The sequence below is a fragment of the Chaetura pelagica genome, unplaced genomic scaffold, assembly GCF_000747805.2.
Source record: "Chaetura pelagica isolate M959 unplaced genomic scaffold, ChaPel_1.0 scaffold274, whole genome shotgun sequence".
NCBI lineage: Eukaryota > Metazoa > Chordata > Aves > Apodiformes > Apodidae > Chaetura > Chaetura pelagica.
The window spans coordinates 785,918-797,227 of NW_009952983.1; the positions used below are offsets into that span (position 1 = coordinate 785,918).

General features: G+C 43.1%; 1 protein-coding gene across 1 annotated transcript in view; it reads right to left on the reverse strand.

The window, feature by feature from the left end:
* Positions 1-10,501, reverse strand: part of TMEM260 (transmembrane protein 260) — a 31,876-nt gene extending 21,375 nt beyond the window's left edge. The window contains exons 1-3 of the mRNA XM_009996471.1: positions 10,450-10,501; positions 9,863-9,894; positions 8,937-9,088 (exon numbers count right to left, since the gene is read on the reverse strand). Of these exons, the coding sequence (XP_009994773.1) occupies positions 8,937-9,088; positions 9,863-9,894; positions 10,450-10,501 (236 nt within the window). The remainder of the gene's footprint in view (positions 1-8,936; positions 9,089-9,862; positions 9,895-10,449) is intronic.
* Positions 10,502-11,310: the final 809 nt, after the last annotated feature.

Consider the following 11,310-nt stretch of genomic DNA (forward strand, 5'->3'; position numbering starts at 1 on the left):
AACAAGGAGGAAGAAGGTCCCTTCCTATCAGGCAACCAACCTTAATCTTCCCAACAAGGGGAGAAACTCCCATCATCTGAAAACACACCCGGGGGACAGAAACACTCAGCAAAGGAGAGATCACACAGTCCTTTGTGAGAAATATTTTCCCATGGCATCCCTATACATAAAAGGACAAGACTATAAAAACAATTAGATGATGATTTTGTTTTCCTCTTCAGGCTCCCAAGTAAAAGAATGTGCTGCTGGACCTCAGGTCCAAGGACACAGGCGGTAGAAAATTGCTTTAATCAGGAATATTTTAGCTGCAGGTTTTTATTGAGAGTTTGCAGGAACAACTGGGAAAACTGAAATTAGGTATTTTAATCTGTTTTTGTAATTACAGGTTTTAGCTTCTCATTTGGTGGCAGTTACTAAAACACGTAGGTTTGTGATTTCAAATGTCGCCTCCTCTCTAAGTTGGGTAAAACTTTGTTAGTCAAGAGCACAAGGTCACATCTATAGGCACATTAAAAAGAACTCAGTCAGCTTTTTTACTTTTTCTTAAGCAAATAATGGCAGACATTTTATATTTCATAATCTGCAAGAAGTTATTAAATGATTGGTACAAAGCTATAGATGAATGAGAACTGGAATGTAATTAAAATGTTTTCATTAAATGCTGGTTTTAAGGCACTGGATTCAAAAAGAAGAAAAGTGAGATAACTGGAGCATTTTCTATTTGAAGCTGATGTATTAAACACTTGAAAAACCTACCTGTACCTCGGGAAATAAGCTGATTATTTCAGCCTTCTCTTCCCTCCAAAACTTCATCTCAGCCTGGCATCTTCAGTTAATTTATTTTTTTTTACTCAGTGGAATAAGAAAAAATATATCCTAATTTTAAAAATCTCCATTAATAAACTAATCAATGGATTGGGTTTGGTTTTGTTATTTCAGTCTCTCCCTACACCTGCAGATGACCCTGATGTCAGAAGCTCCCAGTACACCTGCACAGGCTCCAGGTACCTTCACCAGCAGCTTCTGCCTCTGCACTGCTGTGACTTTGCTTTGCAGTAGCAAGGAACATAGAATGGTTAAGGTTGGAAGGGACCTTAAAGATCATCAGGTTCCAACCTCCCTGCCATAAGCAGGGACACCTCCCACCAGACCAGGCTGCTCAAGACTCATCCAACCTGGCCTTGAATACCTCCAGGGATGGGGCAGCCACAGCTTCCCTGAACAACCTATTCCAGTGCCTCACTACCCTCATGGTGAAGAATTTCTTCCTGATGTCTGACCTAAATCTCTCCTCTTTCAGTTTAAAACCATTACCCCTTGTTCTATCACTGCCTTTTCTGTTGAAGAGTCCCTCCCCATCTTTCCTGGAGCCCCTTCAGGCACTGGAAGGTGCTCTAAGGTCTCCCCAGAGCCTTCTCTTCTCCAGGCTGAACAGCCCAAACTCCCTCATCCTAGCATTCCACCCCTTTGATCATCTTCATGGCCCTTCTCTGGACCCTCTCCAACAGCTCCATGCCTATCCTGGGCTGAGGGCTCCAGAGCTGTACACAGCACTCCAGGTGAGGTCTCACCAGAGCAGAGCAGAGGGGCAGGATGCAGTTGGCCCTTAAAAGATTCAATTCTATTCCATGCTATTCCATTCCACTTGACTCCACATATTGGTTAGAAATAGAGGATCTTTAAGGTCCCTTCCAACCCAAATGAGTCTATGATTCTATACTACTAATAGTAATTAATAATATCTAGCATATCTTCTATTCTATTATTTCATGGTAGAACAGACCAGTGCATTAAAGATTCAACATTTCAAATTTAACTCTACAAGGTTTCACTTGTTTATAAAAAAAAACCCACATTTTTTTCATGTATGCTGAAAAGAACAGGACTTAGAAGACTCTACAACCAGTCTTTCCACAGAGACATTTTAAGTGTGCGGGTACCCTAGTGCTGAAATAGAAGAACTATTTAAAAACAAAACAGAAATAAAAATCCAAGCGTGAGTTTAGGACCTAAGGAATAATAATTAACCCCCCAAACCCCAAAATCCCCCTGGCTTTGCCTGCCTCTTAGTCACAGCCACTCCATGGACAAAAGGCAGTTTCTCCTGCTCTCAGCACTGAAGAGCCAGGACAGGTACTGCAGGGAATAGCAAACCAGATTTTTTTCTTCCTCAAGGAGCTGGAGCTGAAGAGCCACTTCAGCCCTGCCTGCAGCCTCCACTCCTGGTGCTGGAGGAGGAGGAAGGAGAGCACAGCTTGGCTTGCTGATCCCAGTTGAGTCTCCAAAGCCACCAGGAGAGAAGAGAAACCAAGCAAATGGGTAGGACCACCAGAAAAAAAACCCATCACAACAAAAACCCCAAAGTGAGCATTCTGGTTATAACTAACTGCTGTTCCTTGCATCAAATGGGACTCTGGCATCATGCAAGTTTGACATTTCCATGGATCTGCAATGTCTTCAGGGTGAAGACAAGCAGGAAGCATCTTCAGCCCCCTCCACATGCACTGAATACTGCTCCTGCTGGACAAGCCCTCACATCCAGCTGGGGCCTGCCATCACTGTTTTACCCCTTTTCTAAAATTATTTTACTGAACAGTCGAAGAAGGGATGGTCCACCTGGTTTAGGAGTACGAAGCTGGTGAGGATTTCAGCTAAAAGGAGCTGGTCCTTGCACCCTCTTGTGTATGACCTGCTGGACTGGAGGTGTTCAGTAAGGACACAACGATGGACGTGTCCCATAAGGACTCCACCTCCATAGGATACTCCTGAGTTTCTGTCAGTTCCCTGTTAAGCATCAGCCTGTCAAGGTCACCAGTACATGCAAGAAGTGCCTCAGAGGCCACCTCAGCTTGTCTCACCAGGAGGACCAAGCTGCCCCTGTGGCAAGGTGCCCCAGGCAGGGACCTCGGTGGGTCTGCACACCGGGGATGGGGAGAGCCTCTCCACGGGGGCTTGGAAAAGACTGAAGATCAGGGCTTCCCAACCTCAAACATCACACCTTCCCAAGCACCAGCACCATGCCACAAACAGGGCCTGCCTGCAGCAGCCCCTTCCCAAGCAAGTTTGGCAATGAAAAGCAAACCCACCAAGCCAAGAGATCCCGGAGCAGCTCCCGTGAGTCGCACAAGTCGCGACAGGTCGAGAAAACACACGTAGGGCTCTGCCACCTCATAAATACCACCCCGTCCTCACACCTTCCCACCAGCAAGCTGTGAAATCTGTGCTTCCAGCCATGAAAAACGAGGATTTCTCTCCCTGTGCCTTTGCAAGGGTATATTAGTTAGACTCATTATCCTTAGAAAATAGGTACGCCTACATCTCAGGGGGCTGTAATAACCACTGCTCACTTCCCAAAAACCCCAACCCTCAGTAGGAACCTGCTTTAGTTCTTTAAATGTTTTATAAGTTGGTGGGGGTTTGCTTTGTGGGATTTTTTTTGGGTAACTGCAAAAACTTTTTCCTAATCTGACATTTCATTCAAAACCCCTTCTTAGAAATTATGCAGCCGTGGAAGAAAAAAAATCATCATCATCATAATAAAAAAAAAGACTAAAATGTAAAATAAAATGAAAATTAAAAAAAAAAAAAAAAAAGACAAAATGAGCTGGTTTCACAATTACCAAGTCAGCCCATGAAGCCCTTCCCTATTGTAGAGAGTGGCATAAACCCTCCGGCGGCCTATCAGCTCCCTGGCAGGCAGGAGGCTGCGCTATTCAAAGCGAGAGATACAAGCTGCAGGGCAAAAACCTGGCAGCTCCCATCTGACCCCCCAATCCCCGGCTGGTGACAGCTCCAAGCTCCATGGCAAATTAGCCCTTCTCACATTACAATTGCAGGAGACAGATTCCATTAGCGGTATCTGAAATTGAGTGGAGAGCTGCTCCGTTATCAGACTTGACTCATAAGCGCCGCTATTAATCAGAGCTATGATAGCATTTATATATTTCAAGCTATCTGCCGCCGCTCTGATATTCTGCTACAAAGGGTTGATGGGACTTAGGGAAGGGAACAATGGAGCTTTCTGGGAAAAGCAGAGTAAATCAAGAAAGTCTGTGACTTCCGCACATTCTGAAGGGATTGCGGTTTACATAAATTTTCTCCCAATTGGAGATTGAGCTCTTCCTCATCTTACACATGGGATTTAGTTGTCACTCAATGGTAACAGCTGTGAAAAGGTGAAGCGGCCCACCGCTCAGAATATTGCCTCTGCTTTTAAAGCAATTAACCCATGAACAGGAGGATACCTGGTGATATCAAAGGGATTAAGCCAGGCAGTGCATTATTAACATTTCCTTGAACTAATTCTAACTCTGACTAGCTGTCAGAAAAGACTCTTCAGTCTTAAAAAAAAAACACAACCAACGCGGGTGCTGGGTTGGGGTTTTTTTTTTTGCCCTGCTTTTTTTTCTCCCCTGCTTTTTTTTTTCTCTCCCCCCCTCCCCCTTCAAAACCAAGCAGTTATTGCAGCATCATGTGCCCGCTTTAGAGCACAATGCAAATGAGCAGATTTGGTGATGTCTTCAAACAGAGTGAACTCGGCGCCAGTTTATTACAGGGATGAAGGGGGGAAAAGAAAAGGTAAAAAAAAATATTGATCCATTAGCCAGAGGTCACAGTAGATATTCTTCTAAAAGCAAATTAATACTCGAGTACCTTCCTTTCTTCTCTCCCTCCTCAAACTTCTCACTACTTGTTACTAAGCCCAGCTGCTTTTGAAACAGCCAAGCTCTTCACGCTGTGCTACAAGGGTGATCATCTACGATAATCTGTAATCTGGAAAAATTCACACACACCCTGGAAGGAGACTCCTCCTTCCCCTAAGTCAAATATTTTGATGTCCTGTGATGGTCGAGGTGGCACCGGCATACCAGGCAGTATCAGTCCTCTCTCATCCCTCTGTCTCCTCCAAACCATGCCCCAAAAACAGGAGTCAAACTGCCTGGGGGGTGACTCCTGCTCCAGCAAACTCAGGGACATGGATTATTTCCCCACCTGTCATAGCTGACAACTTTTCCCAGCATCAATTAGTTTTAGGGGAGCATCAGCCATGAGGTCCTTCTGGGGAGAATCATGAAGGTGACCCATCCTCCTGATGCTCCAAGACACTTGGATCCTTCTCAGGGACTTCCCCACAAGAGCTGCAGGAGGCACTGGAGCAAGAAACCTCAGGGTGGTCAGGATGGTCAAGAGCCATTTCCAAAACACCTTGATGATTTCAAAACAATAATTTGATTCTTTAATTAAACAACATGCCTACCACTCCTTTCTGTTGGCAGTGGGAGGAAAGCTGCCTTCAGCTTTCATACACACCCACAATGTTTTGTTTGGAAGATTTAGGGGACAGGGAATATACATATGTATATATAAAAAAATATATATATATTAGTCCAAACTTAATTTGATACACAGAACAGCAAACCAAAGAAATGTGAACAATTTAATTTAATGCAACATTTCCTTCCTTTTCAAAAACCCCTGTGCAAATCAGCCAGAATAAAGCTGGCAAAAACTTACCAGAAGTACTTGGGCAATGACACCTTCTACTCTGCTCCTGCCCCTGTAATAAATTAGCTTTGCATATTTAGATAGAGACAAACAGCCAAGCTATGAAAGGTATACACCGAAAAAAAATAAATGCACTGAAAGCAGGGGAAAGCATCCTGCTTCTCTTTTTCAACAGAGAATGCAAAGAACACAGCCTCTGTGCAGAAAATGACACTCTGGCAATCATATTATGAGAAGATAATTGGTTTGCTTTGTAAACTTGCTTCGCCTCCCACAGTAAAACAAACAAATAGTTGTTTAAAGAAACAATCCTATAGCCGCACTCGCTGCCTCCTAAAAACAGAAAGCTGCTCCCCCCTCTTTCAAAGCAGAGATGAATTTATTTGCTTCAGTTACAAGCAGTCCGAGAAAACTCTTTGTAAATGCCATTTTATGATAATTACAAGCAATTTATCAAGAGTGTGGAGGAGGAGGGAAAAAAAAGCACCCAGTCTCAGAACTGATTGAAATGAAGAAACTGCTCGTTTGGTGCTAGTCTGGATTTCCGACAAAAGGGGGTTTTGCACTGATGTGGTTTGACACAACTTTGCTTTGAGAAGCACAATCCAGGCTTAAAAAAATAATATAATTAAATTAACAATATAATGTGATATAGTATGATAGGCTATAATATATCATGCGATAAGATATAATGAAAGGAAACCAGATGCTGGGGTTGCTGCCTATCGATTCCAGCGGTGCCTGCACGAAGCATCCCACCATCCATCACCTGCCAGAGGAGAAATCTGTTCTAGGAATAAATCCAATCCTAATCCCACACATGCTGTAACATCCCAAACAGAGGAAACCACAACTCTTTCCTTAAGCAGTAAAAAAAAAACCAACACAACAACCACCCTGTCCCGACCTGCCAAGGAATAAATTTGGGAAACGCTTCTTAACCAAAAAGAGTCAGTGGGGAAAAAAAGGGAGAGATTTTACTGTAGGGGGATGCTGGGAGGCCCAGAAAAAAAACCCATGAGGGTAAACAGCAACCCTGCCTGGCTGGTGGGGAGAAAAGAAAGGTTTTTAAGGTTAAGTTCAGGTCAGACAACAAATGAAATTGTAACAACCCAACTGACATTGTCTAATGTCTTCTTCCACTTGATCAATAGGGCAGCATCAGCCCCATTACCATAGAGATGGCTTCCTCCCCCCTGAAGGGGGCTATTGTTTGAGGAGAGAGATTTGCCACTTGAACTGTGTTGCTCCCCAAGGATGTGTACTTCATCAATTATTTGTGTTCCCAACATCTCCATATTTTCATATTAACACCTCCATGCGGGTGCTTATTTCTCCTGCCGTACCTGGTCAGGCTCGACCCATCAGCTCATTTTTAATTAAAGCACAAAAATTCTGGGGGGATTTGAGAGACCTGGTTAGTTCCTTTGTGAGCACGGACTAGCCCAGAGTTTTCACACCGATGGTGCCAGTAAACACTTTCTGAAAGTTCATTTTTCCTTTAAAAGTAGATGGCAATAGAAGGAAACGGTTTGTTGTTTTTTGTTTTAATTAATGAACGTCATAAAAAACCAAATCAGTTCTAAGGTGCTTAAACGGAAAAGCCTAACATTGCAATTTGGAAATAAAACTGATCCACAACACCTTACAATTCTTTTCCAAAAAAAATCAATTGCTGCTGGGCTGAGTAATTGATTCTGTCCATGCCTTGTATCTATGAAATAATTTTCTATAAGTCCTAACAATTTCTATCATCACTCAGTTCCCGGTTTTCCGTTCTTTCGTCCAAGTTCTAATTTTGACAGAAGTCACATCTTCCAAATCCAATTAAAAAATAAACAAAATATATTAGACCTCTAGAAATGTAAAGATAATTCCCAAATTTAGCTGGCTATTTCTCTCCTGTATTTTTATTTCTCTAAAGCGACGATGGCATCGTTTCACAGGCACAAAACTGGCACGTAAGGAACTGTCACGTTGGTGTTAAAACTAAAAAGGAGGGCAGATCTTCACAGTAACTGTAATAATGGGAACAGTCACAATTAAAAAAAAAAATCAGAACCCAATATTAAAAACATTTAGTAACTCCTTGAAGGAGTTTTTAATGTAACAAAACCAAATTGTGCTCTGATGCTGTGCCAGGCACTGCACAGGAGGGCAGCCCCACTTCCAGCTCCGCAAATAGGCTGTAAAATACAGGATATTAAATTAAATAATGTTGACTTAATTACACGTATTACCCAATAGTAAAAGCAATCACTTAAATGCCTGTAATATTTAGGAATTACTTAAGCAATTCCAGACGTTGTGCTTAGGAGCTAATGTCCTGTCTGGAAGGTGATGTGCAGAGAAAGATGCAGCCAGACAGAGAGACCCCCCTGGACCCAAGTTTAAGTGAGCTCAGGGCTTTTGGGCTGTGCAGGGTCTTCCCCCTCAATCCCCCTCCCTATTTATTCCTTCTTTTATTTCTGGGTTGCACTCACTCCTTGGGAAGACTTTCCCGAGGAGCGACACGGCTCTGGAAACGGGTGGAAGAGAAAAGGACTTTTGTCAAAAATAACCTCACCCTCTCTCATCCCGAAATGCCCCGATAATAATTCCTGATTTCCCTGCTTGCAGCCTCAAAACGTGCCCTATTTTCCCTGCAAAATAATAATAAAAAAAAAAAAGAACATCAGAAATTGTTTGTACAGGCTGCAATAATCCTCTCAAATATGGGTCAGGCTGAGGTTAAGAGCAGCCAGAACTCGCACATCAAAGCCGAGCGGGGTTAACAAAACCCACCCCCCTCAAGCACGCGCCCATCCCGATTGTTCCCTCTTCTCCCAAGGTTAGAGGTCTGGAGGAGATGGATGGGCTGGGGTCGGGGTGTCCCCCCCTTCCACTCTTTGCAGCCAGGGGGGAAGGCAGCGATGCTCGCCCAGCTCCTGGGGCAGCACCGACCGCCCACCCGCCCGCGCCGGGAGCTGCGATTAAACCAAGTTCACAGTTTCCCCGATAGGTGAAGCTCATCCTGTTAATTTCAACAGACCATCTGCATCTCTCAAGAACGACAAACTTCATTAGTTCTGGTTAGTTAAACAGAGCGCTGATTTGTGATAATGAGCCTGAACAACCTGTAACGTCTGCGTAAGGGGAAGGGCGCGCTTTTATTATCATTATTATCATCACCATCATCATCATCATTATTATTATTAAACAAAAAGAAAGGGAAAAAAAAAAAAGGAGCTTTTGTGCAGGAAAGAAGGTCAAATTCAGATTAAACCACTGTTAGGTTAATCAAAAGAACTAACTACAGCTGGAAAGGGAGGGAGAAAACACTGGACCGAAGGCCAGAGGGGAACAGAGGGAACCTTTGGAAACATCCCGAGCCGGAGCAGGGGGGAAAGCCCTGCCAGCAGCACACGAAGAAAAAACAGCCCAAACTTTACCTGAAAACCGTGTAAAAAAGCAAAGAGGCAGCAGCTGCTCCCACCAAGCTGCAGAGGAGATTGACCCGGCAGGCGGGGGAGCCGAAAGGCAGGAGCCCCGTGGCCAGTTTGGCCAGTAGAGTGAAGAGAGGGTAGCCAGGAGGGTGGGCGACCTAGGGACAGAGCGATATGGGGATGAGAAGGGGTGAGGGGCTGGGAAATGTGATCAGCCCGTGGAATCAAAGGGAGAGCAGCACGCCAGGGTCCAGCAGCAGGAGCTGGGGGGTTCTCCGAGCAGCTCCACTCCCCGACCCTTCCCTTCGGACCCGTGTGAAGCCCCCAACTCCTTTTCCTGAGTGGATTTGGCTCCACGCCTCGCCCCTAACAATGAGGCAGCGAGAAAAGGAGGTGCCACGTTTCATTTGCCTGCCTTAAAGGGCTCCTTGTTTGGGATCACAGTATATTAGGGTCATTCAAAAGGCTACGGCGCTTTTTTTTGGTGGCGTTTTTTTTGTTGTTCTTTTTTAAAAAAAGGAGCTTCTCAACTATTTTATTGGTTAGCAAGTTGAAAGACCACACTGCTATCGGATTACCACCGCGCTGACAGTCCTAAGGTCTTGCCTAAAGGGATCATGCACCATAATAAAGTTTATTAAATAATAAAACTTATTAAAATTGTTAACCCGATTTATTTTATTCTCCCCAGCTTATACAAAATTTGGGTTGATAATAAGCCAGCTACTGTATATACAGTAAAGCCTTTGCTTTATAATTTAGTTTAATTGGATTTAAAACTTGAAGTAAATTGTCGCGTGCTGTACTTATAAGTTAGTAAAAACTGTGGTTTGAAAATAAATTAATCTACTTTACTCCATGCTTAATTAAACTTCCTTAATTCCTAAAACTGTTAATGAGAGCATTGATTAAACAATAAAACTAATACTTACTCCAAGCTCATATGCGGCTGTGATCAGCTCCCCTGTGAAAAAATAATGTAAAACCAATAATTACTATTAGGAAATGACACTCCTCCAAAGTTTTCAAAATCCAAATGCTTGCATTGGGGTTTTGCATTAATTTGACTGGATAAAACTGTAAATCTGTAGAGATTTAACAGCATGAAATTTTCTAAGAATATTTTCTCCCTCTGATGTCATTGCACAAAATATCTTTTGTCTGTTTCTGCGAGACTTTTATGAACAGATAAGCAAAAGTATAGGTAGGGTTGGGTAAAGAGCAGCCAGAGATATTCAAAATGCAGACATTTGGGCACGTGTGTCTTAAATTTAAAACCATTTGACTCAATAACTTCCAAGCACCACAGTTCGCGACGCTTGAGCTGCGCTGCCTCTAAAGCAACCCGGTTGTTTCCCATTAAAAAGAAAAAAAAAGCAAAAACCACAGCTTTCTAGTTTTAAAAAGGGAAAACAGAATCATTGATGGCGCAAATCTGTATCCATGTGTCTGGGAATGCTGCTCTCCCTTGCTGCTAAAGCAATTCTTGCAGCATCTGCTTCACAAGCAACGATTTTACCTGCTGCATCCAGCAGCCGCCCCCCGTTAGAAACACTATTTGGGTTTTGCATTTCATTTGTACTTTACACCAGGACAAATAACCACCAGAAAAAAAGATCCACACTAACAAAATTGTTAATAACACTGGATATTTTTAGAGCACTTGACACTGCAGCATTTTGCAACGCTCCTGAACAGTGTATATTAAATATATTCAATAGGCGCAAGCACGTTCGGGGATGAAGGGCACAACCAAAGGGTGACAAAATGAAAAATTACACCTGGTTTTCCTTCTTTCCTTCAAATTTCTTTATTTGATTTTGTGGAGCCTGGTCTTACTGGTCCTGCTAATTTTTCAAGTGCCAAGGTTATGGTAGTTTTGTCCCATCATTAGATATTAGAGACACAAAACTAAGGGCACAGTTGGCTTCAAATACTCGATTCCCAATATTTTAATTTCTGCACATTATTACTTAGTTATCATCCAACACAAAGGAGATCAATTGTACAAATGGCACCTTTAAATATTAAAATTAAACAGTGTATTTTAAAAGGAAGATACAAGTCAAGCTATTGTTACTGTTTGTCACTGCTGTAAAATCCCAGCTATCGTCCCGTGCCAGCCCAGAGGACAGCCCTGGAGTTCTGGACAAAGGCCCCTTCGAGGGGGATTTTCCACACTTGCAAACACCAGCTATTTTTATAGTTACTCCATTTTAGGAGAGTTTCAACCTATGGCAAGACAGTCTGAAAAAATCAGATGCAATAGGAAAACTGTCCATCCCAAGCTGACCCCTTTAATTTTCAGTAATTCCAGTGTTTAAAGGGCCGGGAAGCATCAGATCCCCTTGCGTGCAGTTTTGGGACCCTCAGGACCAGA